At 32.3% G+C, this 13,611-nt stretch overlaps 1 protein-coding gene across 1 annotated transcript; it reads left to right on the top strand.

Annotated features, from left to right (window-relative positions):
• Window positions 1–10,693: 10,693 nt before the first annotated feature.
• LOC126781248 (transcription factor sox-2-like) lies at window positions 10,694–11,596 on the top strand. The gene has a single exon (XM_050506141.1). The coding sequence runs from the start codon at window positions 10,885–10,887 to the stop codon at window positions 11,551–11,553; it is 669 nt and encodes a 222-aa protein (XP_050362098.1). The 5' UTR covers window positions 10,694–10,884; the 3' UTR covers window positions 11,554–11,596.
• Window positions 11,597–13,611: the final 2,015 nt, after the last annotated feature.

The following is a 13,611-nucleotide window of genomic DNA, read 5'->3' as shown; positions in this document are numbered from 1 at the left end:
ATCAATTAGTCCTTAACAGATATGCAACAAATAATATATTTGCATAAAGTCGTGTAGAATATTAGCTAAGATGTTTTTTTTTTTATATATAGAATAGGAAGGTGGACGAGCATATGGGCCACCTGATGTTAAGTGGACACCAAACGCCCTTAGACATTGGCATTGTAAGAAATGTCAACCATCGCTTATAGCCGATGCGCCACCAACCTTGGGAACTAAGATTTTATGTCCCTTGTGCCTGTAATTACACTGGCTCACTCACCCTTCAAACCGAAACACAACAATATCAAGTATTGCTGTTTTGCGGTAGAATATCTGATGAGTGGGTGGTACCTACCCAGACGAGCTTGCACAAAGCCCTACCACCAGTTTGTTGACCTTTGATCTTTGTATATAGCAAATTATTCGCCCATTAAACATTATACGTAAGATTTACTCCTTTCATCTTCTACTTTCATAATGATAATAATTTAATCTTGACAATTGATTTTTGTTACTGGAATCGTAACAAAGATCATTGTCAATGGAGACTATAGTTCGCAGCACACGACCGAACTTTCTATGACCACTCTCACTATCTATCTATATAGAAATGACAAAAACATTGACAGTATCAACCTTCGGACTATTAAAGAAAATTTATTGAATAGAAATGCAATAACATTTTACTGGTCCGATTCGCGATTCGAACCTAGGACTTCGATCTACAATCTTATAAGCTAGACAGTAGACCAAGAGTACAATTCTAATAATAAATACATATTTGTTTAATTTTTCATTTGTTTAGGATAAATTTGATTTAAAAATATTGGTTACTTATAAACGATACTTAGCTGCTGTTTTGTTAAACATTGATTTATCTCTTTCTGTCATTATTGATTTGGCATTCGAAAGAAGAGGACACAGCATTGTTAAACAAATCACCTTTTAAAAATCGTTTTAAAATTAAGTCCCATTGTGTTTAATTTTAAATATAATAATTATTGAATATTTTAACTTTTATTTAAAGTAATAATTTTAACTACTTTTACATAAACACCTGATCAATATGACGTAATGTTATTAGTGGTTATTACGTCATAGTTGGTTATTGTTATACATAGAGAATGTGTGGTTTCTTGTAATATGAATTTACATGAGACAGGACTAAAGGCTGCGGCGTAAACAATCAGCTCACAATACGCCCTAATTGAACTAAATTCAGTACTAGGCATTGAATGGACTTGATATTGTAGTTCTGGCTTTATTTATGAATTTGAGAAAGGCAAAGTGAAACACATGTATCATAACTGGCACAAGGGCAGTTGATATTTACTTTTAAATATATTTTTCAAGGTTAATTTCATTACTCGTGTGATGTCTTTCATTCGTTTTCACTTCAGGACATACTTATACATAAAAAAAGCTTTGGTAAGCTTGATCTGAGACTCAAGCCTACTTTATTTCTGAATTAAAAAAAAAATAGTTTTTATCACATTATCAATGTTTCATGTATACGGTACAAAATAAAATATACTGAAGCACGTGACGTTTAATTTCAGTGTAGTTTGGTTTCATTATAATGTCATTCCAATAGTAATAATTACATTTAAATAAAATCAAAATATTTACTATTATATAAATATTTTATTCAAACACACTTTTACAAGTACCTACTTATGAATTGTAAAAGGCTACCACCAGTTCACAATGTGGATTCTACCGAGAAGAACCGAAAAGAAACTTAGTAGTTATATTTTTTTAAATACAAATTTGTATGAAGTATAACCACATAGTTCCTACACGAGATCTAGCAATCATTCAAATCATGCATGTTTTTAGCTTTATTAAGACGGAAGCTTAGAATGATTATTTTATTTTTATTTTAGTATTAAATTTATGCACTTCCTTTTTTGTACAATGTTTAATATTGTTACATATATCATTAATAATAATGTCCTCCAGACCGGTTTCGGCCACGGCGGCCAATCTCAAGAGAGATTAGCCAACTACGCAGGAGATATTACAGTGCACAAGTGTGTGCGCAAACACAGGTGCAGTCTCTGTTCCCTAACTCTAATAATCCGATGGGACGGCAATCAGACACGACCGGAAAGAGGTCAGGCGCAGGAGTGTAAACACTTCCAACTTCCAGACTCCGGGCCGCTACTTAGAATTTTCTGACAGAAAAACCCCAATAACTTTTTATTGGCCCGACTTGGGAATTGAATCCAGGACCTCCGGGTCTGCGGCCTTACAGCAAGCCACTAGACCAACGAGGCAGTCCATGTATATCATATATTATTATACAAAAAATATACGTCAATTATATAACGTGTATCGAACCAACGGATCTCTTACCCGTACTATGGATACATCTTACCGCACCTTTAAACGTTCATTTAATTATCTTGTAATATCTCGAAAAGTGCTGATACAAATTGAAAAATGTAAACGGTGTTTTTTATTCACTGAACACGTTTGACATTAATATGTTGTCTATTTTGATAAGGATTAATACTGTGCGACAAATAAATTGAACTTAGGTTACATAAATGGGTTCGTTTTATTTTTAAATATAATTGATACTATAACCTATTTATAAAATAAAGTTATTTTATAAAGAAGAATAATAGCAATTACTTTTTTATTTTCAGGTAATAATAATATTCCTGTTTACTAGGTATAAGCATTAGGTCTTTTATACTAGTGTTAAAAGAATAAATAAATATTGAAAATAAAGTTTTTTTTTTACATATAAAACCAAATAATTGTATTAAAACGCTTAGTAACAATATGACTTATGTTTTACTGTACATAAAACAATCCGTCGTGTTCGTTCCAGCGTACATCGCCACAATATCGTGTTATGCACCGTTTTGCCGCTTCGCCGCCTCGCCGCAAGCGCTTCCATCGCTTAAAACACACGATACACTTTATTACAAAATCCTTTCAATGAAAAATATATTTTAATCCGTTCACATAAAGTGCATTTTTCAGTAATGTTTCGTGTATGTTGTGACATTTTAAGGTGATGAATAGTACATCGCCTATTATGTCGACGTATTGAATATGTATTTATATAGTATTGTGAAGTAATGGCCTATTACTTGGTAAGTGCTGAAATGTACCTACTTATATTTTTTTTACTAAATAATACATATATATAAAAAACAAATATAATATATTATTTATCTATTAAAGTAAATAAATTCATATATCTTTTAAAGTATGTATTTGTTAGTATTTACAAGATACATGCCCTATTTAAAAGATAGTTTATTGATAGTGTGGGTATGTTTTCACCGTGTGACGGCAGTAGCGAGAATAACCTTGTTACAGACGTGTTCCGATATCACTGAAAATATGAGATAAATTTTAAAACTTCACACCTTTAATATAACCATTAGAATTCAATAATAAAAGTTTATTTTGTAGTGTTACAAATATTTAATAATAATAATATCCTGGGACATTTTTCACACACGGCCATCTGATCCCAAATTAAGCTTGTATAAAGCTTATGTTATGGAAACCAGACAACTGATGTAAATACATACTTATATAGATAATTACATCTAGACTCAGGAAAAACAGACATGTTCATGCACACAAATGTCTGTCCTGGGTGGGAATCGAACCCACAACCTTCGGCGTGAAAGGCGAGTATCTACCAACCACACCAACCGGCTCGTCGTACACGTCGTACTCATATTTACAACAGATGTAAAAATATCTTTATACAATACAAATAGAAATATAACTGTAATAGACGTTTACAAAAAAATACTATAATTTAACAAACCGGTAATGGCTTATCGTAATGTGATAAAAAAATATCATTCGATACAAATAATTTTAGAAATGTTATAAATCACAACATTCTAAATTTAAATTGTACAAATAACGTAGCACAGCGCTACGCCGTAGCCCTTAAGTTACATATTACAGAGAATGCTCGATTTAGTTGGCCAATTGACAGCAACGAGGTCAAATTTTTTGACGTTTTTACATCATGTTAATTTCTTTTTCTGAAACAACATCCATTGTTTTCAGGTTGAATTTATTGAGGTAGTATAATAAGACAAGATCCGTTTCTTATTCTATCAAATATATCGCCATGAGTAAGCCATAGCCCTTGTACTACACAATAATTAGTTTTAAGCATTTTTCTAGTACTATTTCAGTTACACTTTATTTTACAGGACGTGATTAATAAATAAATAAGATTAATAATAAAACTGGCCAAGCATACTTCTCTAAATTGATCTCAATCTGTTTTTCTTCCTAAACATTTTACCATATGAGCTCATACCTGTCTCTGCTTATTTCTACGGCTGTCTGGTGGAGCTTACAATTAATGGTTTGGTAAATCAAAATAACATGTCCGGGCTATTCGTACAGACGTCATGTTTTTATTACTGCAATGAGCATAAACAACGAAAGAACAGTTTTCAACGTCTACAAATAGTATCTTCATATAAAAAACATTACAAGCGAAGACACGTGCAGAGCTAAAGCTTGAAGTATATATAAATATAAAACGATATATCTAAATACATATAAAAGTTAACAAGAAAGCGAGGAGCACAAAGCGAGGCGAGCGCCTTCTGTATTGAACGAAGGAAATAAAAATATCGTATCAATAGCGACATAAAGAAGTCTCGCGACCATCGCTACACACGTAGTAGGATATATAGGACTGAAGTTCAATCCCGACTGATATTGGTGTATTTTAACATTAGTCCGCCTATTGTTTCATTGTTTAATGTTGTTATTATTTTGTGCGGATACACATGTGGCAGAATTTCAGCATCCGATACGTACAAGCCCTATGTATTTATTATGTATTCTTTCACCGGCCAACACGAAAAGATCTATAAGCCCAAATTAAACATATGTAGTCATGTTCCCAAGTTCAGTCATGCTTGTCTAGTTTTAAGCCTCAGCCTGTTTTAAGTTCAAATAGATTAACGTGTTTTATCCATTGACCTATAACCGCTCTTATTCGTTTACAAAACAATAATTTTTCATTTCATTAAAAAAAATATGTATCTTTAGATTTATATTTGGATAGATTTCCTCATGTGGCGTATTGTATACACGTTTTATTATTCGTATCGAGGGCGACATTTCACTCTATTCTGTATCGTATTTGTGTTTTTTTTTCTTAATATTGTGAAATATCCTATGTGCCTTTTATTTACAAACATTAGGTCGCAAATCATATTAAATTTAATTTTGTATAATTATACTAGCAGTATATAAAATATAATATTATAAATATATTAAATAGGTAGACTGACGGACAGGTGGGCCACTTGAGGGCAAGTGGTCACCACCGCCCAACCCATATACATTTGCGCTGTAATATTAACCATTCCTTACATTGCCTCACTTATTTCAAGAAGGTTTTATTTTTTATAGAGTAGGAAGGCGGACGAGCATATGGGCCACCTGATAGTAAGTGGTCACTAAATGCCCTTAGACAAAGCCAATGCGCCACCAACCTTGGGAACTAAGATTTTATGTCCCTTGTGCCTGTAATTACACTGGCTCACTCACCCTTCAAACAGGAACACAACAATATCAAGTATTGTTGTTTTGTGGTAGAATATCTGATGAGTGGGTGGTACTTACCCAGACGAGCTTGCACAAAACCCTACCTGGTTCTTATGAAACAAGCACTATTTTTACGAATCTTATTTTACAAGTTAATTATATAATTTATAACAACACAAGTACTTTTGTCCAACGATATGAATGTGAGCAATTCGTGTTTATAACTCATCTCGACGGTGTACCAACACATATTGAAGAGATTTCTATGTGTCAGATGAAAATCTGCCACACGTGTATCGACCAACCTTCATTGGAACTGATTGGTGCAATAAGGTCCAAACTCTTCTTCTTTAGCTCGCTATTCATGAAATATGGCGTATTGTATCTTTTTTTATTTTTTGAATTAAAAATATAAAGTCATATATTATAGAAGCATGTTACTTACACCATGAATGTTGATACCACATCCATAAGACTAGTAAGATACTGGAGTTGCAGGGCATGGTTCGACCGTTCGGACTATAATTACATTATTTCGTGACGAATTTTCGACGAGATAACAGCAACCTGGATCAATCTGTACCTAAAAAATCCCTTATACAATATATACAAAATAAGTTTAAAGTCGTTAGAGCGATTTTATATTATCGAGTAAATAAACTGTACAAAAATCAATGTTTACGTATTATGTATACTCAAATACAATGAAAAGCGAAATCAATTTTACATATATTATGAAAATATAAATAATAAAATAAAAATCGTTGTATTAATAACAATCAATGTAATATATTTATTATATTATATTATATTGTATACACTCTTATATTTAGCTTATGCTCGAAATGAATTCAAATACATCTTAATTTTTTTTAGTTTTTTCAACCTTTTTATAATAAGCACAATAAACCTAATTTTATTTATATATAATATTTACATTATCGTAAATACATTATACGTGCTTAGTGTAAGTTATTCCAAATGCTTGGAAACTAAAAACTTAAAGTCGTTTACTTTACTGGTGGTAGAGCTTTGTGCAAGCTCGTCTAGGTAGGTACAACCTACTCATCAGATATCCTACCGCAAAACAGCAGTACTTGGTATTGTTGTTCGGTTCGGTTTCGGTCCGATTTGAAGGGTGAGTGAACCAGTGTAATTACTAATTAATTAAAGATGTAAGCGATGGTTAACATTTCTTACAATGCCAATGTCTATGGGCGTTGGTGACCACTTACCATCAGATAGCCCATATGCTCGTCCGTCTTTCTATTCTATAAAAAAAAACTTATGTTTTAAAGTAACAGTCTGGTCTATCACCTATCCTTCTCACGCAAGGTGACGAGCCGGTTGGCGTGGTTGGTAGATACTTGCCTTTTACACCGAAGTTTGTGGGTTCGATTTCCACCCATGACAGACATTTGTGTGCATGTCTGTTTGTCCTTAGTCTGGGTGTAATTATCTATGTATGTATTTATAAAAGTAGTATATGTAGTATATCAGTTGTCTGGTTTCCATAGCACAAGATTTGTACAAGCTTAATTTGGGATCTGATGGCCGTGTGTGAACAATGTTCAAAAAAAAAAAAAGGTGACGACGACGAAAGACGAGTATATAAGAATAAGATATCTGCGAGTTTCAGAATACAAACGTAGGGGATAGCAACCACTCGCCTCAATGTTTTCTACATTAAAGGTTTCATGGAATTGGATTATTGATACACCTCAATTCTCTATTTATTTCTTTATATACAGATGATGTGAACTCGATTTTCTTGGCACGTATTGCTGTAATAAATCTCAATAAACGCAAATAGATGCAGAGACTCACGGCGGACCGTTTGAAAACATAAAACTGAGGCTTAAAACCCGCAATAACAATAAGTTACGGCTTATATCTTCTTTATACTTTGCGAAATTGCGTTTACATTTTATATGTACTTTGTTAAGTTCCATATATCTGCCTCGTTAGTTTAGTTAGTAAAGATAGCGAGGTTCTGGGTTTTAGTCTCAATTTAAAATTATTCAGTTTCTTGTCAGTTTGGAAGTGTGTGGAACTCCATTATCTCCTAAAGGGACCTTGGATGGTGTGCTAAATTTGGTTAAACAAACCCTGACGATTTTACAGTATAATATTTTAAGTACGTCTTATCTTCACTCAGCATTTAACGATATATAGTTAATTTTTTTTGGTGGTTGGATTTAATTCAAAGTTGAATGAAAAAATTGTGAATTAACCAATGTGAAATTAAAGTATATGCATGAATATCCATGATTTATATATAAAATATGTAGGTATATCTTTAAACAACCGAAGAATAGCAATTTCAAAATTCGACAATGTTATTAAACGTATTATTAAAAAAGGAATTTTAATTATAATTAATTATTTGTCGATGGAATCATCTTACATTATTTATGAGTATAGCCTAATTATTATCCCGTTCCATACCTTGATTTCACAATGCATTTTTATTGATTAACTAGTTTCTGTCAGTGGTTTTGCTAGCGTGTTAGGTGGGTACAGACCTGAGTCCCCCGTCGAATGCTATATCCTTTTTTGTTCCCTGGCCATCCTAATGATCGGTTGAGTAGTTTAGATGTAAAAGCATAACAAACTAAGAAATAAACAAACAAACTTGCATATATCATATTAGCTAGGATAAAGTCTTATTCAATATTATTATCGTGTCGTTAATTGTAAGTACGACTTCTTCCCTACGACGACATTCGGGGCGGTCGCGTTTTGTATTTCACATTACAGCTTTATAGGATCTTATTTTCATAAATATGGCGGCTTAAATACACCCTTTATGTCGACCGTGATTTACAAAGAGGTCCGTGTTACATTCGAGACAACTTTACGAGTTCTGTGATAAATTGAAAAGTGTTTTTATTTAGGCTTATATTTGAATGTGTAGGAAGGCACTCTTAGCTTAGTAGGTACTGTTGGCTAAAAAATATTGATATAATATTTTCAGATAATGTCGAAAGTATATATGAATTGCTGATGAAAACCCTATGGCTGATTTAAAGGAATATAAATATTGGATGATAAAACATTTTACAAACATATTTTAGTCAAAAAACACGACTACGCTGTATCGTTTATTGACGAGAGCTTATTTTTCTTTGCGAAAATACCTTTGATACAAGACCGCCACAACCTACAAACCATGGAACAAGCATGGCAACCTAATTAAAGTAATTAATCTTTTAAATACTTAATCTGGAACATTAATCTTTGAGTCTTGATTAAATAAAAACATTGATAAGTGTAGCATAAAAATAGAAAAAAGAAGAAGCCATATAAATCATCCTTCAAAGGTCTGGGGTGCAATTTAGTTTCAATCTATTTCTAAAGCTTTATATGCAAACAACATGAGGAGTTTTCTTGAAATTTATATTATTTTTTTGCTCATCATATGTGAGCCAAAAAAAACTTAATAACACCTAACACTATATGCGCCTTTATCATTTGGTAAAAAGTAGATTTGCCACTAGCGTCATCTGTTTTATAAGCTAGTAAGTATAAAATAATAAGTTGTACACTAGATGACGCTACACGCGCTATACCTTGCGACATTAAATTGAGGCTAAGAACGAAATACGTTATAGTTGTTAGAATATTCAACAGATGGCGTGACTTACGCATTAATGTGTCGAGAATCTCCATTTGTAGTATTTAAAAGGAATAGAATATAGATGGCACTACTTGTTACACTATGAAAATTCTTTGACTATGGTATAATATTATATTGTGTATACCTTTTTAAAAAAATCTCACAATATATTTCTTTCATAATGATTTAAGTGATATATAAAAAGTAATTATTGACGGTAATAAGTTAGTTGTTAAAATAAAAATGTAAATATTATAACCAAATGAATACCTCTTTAATTCAATGACTATTTTTTTTTATTATAACAAGTCAATATTTATTCTGTGGTTTTTATTACTTTTAAAAATAATCTTATAACATAGTTTTTAAATATTTCGTACGCAAGATAGTTATGTAATATCGAAAAGACTTCCAGGCTCAAAATGATATAGGATACAATATTGCACAAAGCGGTCAGGTACTGAGCTATTCGTAACAGCCAAGCCTAGGTCGTAACAATCGCTGATCTATGGCTTATCATGGCATCAATAGTGCATTATGAGGAAAGATTAAGCCACACCTCAGCTCTACTATACGCAATTGAATGCTCAACTAATCTACAATTCCATTGCGTAAACACCAATACATTTGTAATAGTGTTATTTGTCTTTCGGGTTAATATGAAAATTTTATTGGTAACTAATATTTACCTTATTTAAATTTAATAGGAAATTATACCTTATTTGTGTATTATATAATATAGTAATAGATAATATATCCATGATAGTGGGTAGTTTAAATTTACCTTAGCTAGATAAAATAGGAATTTTGTAATAGTCAATCATGTATTTGGTTAATTCGTGAAGAGAACCCGGGATGAAAATAATTTTATTTTTCTCCTTTTAATTCGAAATGGACCGTTAGTTACAATTATTAATCAATGCTTTTGGATAAAGGTTGATAACAAGGTTGTTTTTTTTTTTAAACGACAGATAATCGTACAAACGTTTATCTTAGTTTCCGCTCATGAGGTATTTAATAAATAATCAGTCAAATTATAAATCAGCTCCGACAATATCCAATGTCAGCGTAACGTCTGACTGAGTTCTTTTACCAATATCAAGAAGTAAGTATAATGCTTGCACATTAAATAAAGTTATTTGTTTTTGAATTTATCGAATATATTTCATTTCTTTTATCTAGTTTTAATCCATTTCATCCATCAATTTAAGCTGGATTCTTAGTCACATTATCTTAATAAAGTGAGTAGTTATTCGTTAAGAAAAATAAAGGTCTCTAAATGCAAAATAAAGATCAGTCTGGCATTCAAGAATACAAGAGAGATTGTTTAATAGATCACTCGCAGGCGCGCCTCGCACAAAACATACAGCAGTATCATTTGACAATTTGTGAGCAATCAATGCATTGTCGCCGCTCTTTATTCAACGGCAAATAATACATGGAAAATTGTCATTCCTATTGTGCGGTGACCATTGTTGGTCTAATGACAGCGTTCAGATTTAGTCGGCTTCGGAACCGGTCATCAGTGCGGGCCCGGTCGCGGACTTGATAGCCTTTACGCGATCCCAATTGTTGGAGAAATCAGACCATTTATCGTGAGCTTGTAACAAAAGTTGTGCTAACACAGGCCTTCGGTCACTAGTTGCGTGAAATATCTTTTTCTATTAAGCTTGTCACTATAAGAATGAATGATGTTAACTAGCTAAAAAAATATATTTAAACTAATGGCGTATCCCATAGAAACTTCGCCAGCAAAATCACTGCCTAAATTGTCGAGAAATTCTAATCCTTATCACATCAAACGTCCAATGAACGCGTTCATGGTGTGGTCGAGATTGCAAAGAAAGAAGATATCAATGATGAACCCCAAGCTGCATAACTCGGAGATTTCAAAACGACTCGGCTTAGAGTGGAAAAGCTTGGATGAAACCGAGAAGAGACCGTTCATAGACGAGGCGAAGAGATTAAGGTTGAAGCACATGAATGATTATCCTGATTATAAATACCGGCCGCGTCGAAAGAACAGACTAGACACGTCTACTTATGGGAACCCAGCTTTATATTCCACTCGCGAGACCTTTGTCGAGATTGAGCCTCGAGTTGATAGTAATTATCAGTTGCCAGTAAACTACACAGACCCTCAGTACATGTATAACAACGTCATAAGTTACACAGTGCCGATAACTCAAGGTTCCTTCATGTCACCAATGAGGCCTAAAGAGGAGAATTTGCCGAGTCTAGATTTGAGGCCATTGCCGTCGATTGAGAGTATTTCACCCAGGCCTTTTGCAGTTGTTAATCAACAAATGATGGTGAAGGCATACCCGAATTTACACTACGTACCCGAAGATGTTGCAAGATTATCATATCATTACCCTTTCAGTGTTCAATAGATTGACGACACATGTTTGATGCTAGATCTTTTCTTTTTTTCGTTTATCATGAAACCTCTTTTAAAAGTCTTTATAATGAAATTAAATAATTTATTCTTAAATATAAATTTCTAAAAACCTATAATGTATTTTCAAAATGCGAACGAAAATATGTGGTATAAAATATGCAATGGTAGTTCTTTCAGTGTAGCAACTAGCGTTTAGGTTATTTTAAAACTAAGCAGTATTTAACTGAACTATTGTAGTTGCCATAATTAAACTAGATTTATAAATAAATTAAAGTAATCAATATTATTTGTTTTATTATTATTATAATGAATTAATTATTTAATTTTTTTAAAGTTATATTTTTTTTTTAATTTGAAATACATATGCAGCAGCCATCTTTCTATTATATTCTGATATTGATCTATAAGAGGTCGCTTTAATAACCTAATTGAATTCCATTTCGTTTTTTTTTATTTTTTTATTGTCACAAATTGTTTAACTACATATCTATATTTCTTTTAATTTATCTATTTGGATCTCCAACAGTTGTACATAACACACATTCAAATCACTTTTTACATTAACTTAAAACTAACTATGCACAACCGATTAAGGAATAATAATTTAAGGAAGGAGACTTAATTAAAAACTGCGCATCTAATTACAGTAATAATCTATTATACATATATCAAGTTAAATTGTACTCAGGGGACCAAAATATTTTCCACTTGGATTCCGTCACTTCCTCAAAGCATCAGAGAAAGATCGCTCACGAATGATTTGGCAGAACGTCACGTCGGAAGCTGTAGGAATAATGTACGCGAGATGACGGGACGTTTTCACAGGGATTGATGGAGAACTGTAATTGATTGAATGTTTACAGAAAGGGTGTCTGTTAGGGATTTAGATTTCAAAGGTTATTGTGATTGGATCATCATTTTAGAATGCGATTTCGTATTTTGTTAGATAATGGTCTGCTTATATTTTACGTAACATTTGTTTGATTTCATAATCAATATTTTTAAAGTAATTAATATGCCAAACAATGCTGTGGTTATGCACTTCGTCTAAATAAATGATAACTGTATTTGGTATTTTTTTTAAAAAGTAGTATTAAAAAGTAAGACCTCCTCTCCTTTTTGAGGAGGTTTGGAGCTTATTCCAACACGCTGCTCCAATGCGTCTTGGTGAAATACACGCGCAGAGTTTCAGTGAAATTAGGTACATGCAGGTATCCTCACCATGTTTACCTTCACCGTCAAGCACGAGATAAATTAAAAACACAAATTGAGCACTGGTACTATTATAGTATTAAAAAAGTTGTCCCTTCGTTTACTGTTCACGCGTCGCTAACTACGGCTTCTAATACATAAAATATGTACCCTGTGCCTTTAATATTGGCTTACTTGAAACCTATTGATTTATTTGGGTCTGCAACAGTTGTGCATAACATACATTCAAAACACGCTCTACTTTATATTAAAACTAACGATGTACAACGAACAGATTACAGGAGAACACACCATTCCCAGACACAATTACAAAAAGCGGTAACAAAACATACATGGTACTTGTAGAATGACTGGTTGTTGTTACTTACCCTGGAATTACAAAGTACCCCGTACAAAGTTCTTCACTTTTAAATAGATTATCTTGGTATGTTTAATAACAAGAGTTTTCTTTTATATTGTTAGACAGTGGTAACGCATATTAATTGTTTCTTTCATGTGACAATTAAATTAATAAAATTTAATTAGAACCTTATAAAATCTTTGAATATATAGTATAATAAATCAGTTAATTTATTATTAAATAATAATTAATTGCCAAGTTAATAAATAACGATAGGCAACAAACGAATCGACACGTGAATGAAAATCTTTAATTAACAAGATATTATTTCGTACAAACGTGTTTGCGAATTCGTAAGCGAGAAATGGGGTTTAATTAAATTGTCACGCTTCCCTTCGACCTACGCAGCTCTTTATCAAAACCGAAATTGTTTTTCTAATAGACCGTCTTATCGTTAATACTGATTTGGATATTATATATATAAAGTTGTTATTACAA

Source organism: Nymphalis io, chromosome 3, assembly GCF_905147045.1.
Source record: "Nymphalis io chromosome 3, ilAglIoxx1.1, whole genome shotgun sequence".
Lineage (NCBI taxonomy): Eukaryota > Metazoa > Arthropoda > Insecta > Lepidoptera > Nymphalidae > Nymphalis > Nymphalis io.
This window is presented reverse-complemented; position numbering and strand designations above follow the sequence as displayed.

What these genes read in the sequence shown, in the direction of transcription:
- LOC126781248 (XM_050506141.1), top strand. Translation starts at nt 10,885, where the DNA reads ATGGCGTATCCCATAGAAACTTCGCCAGCAAAATCACTGCCTAAATTG.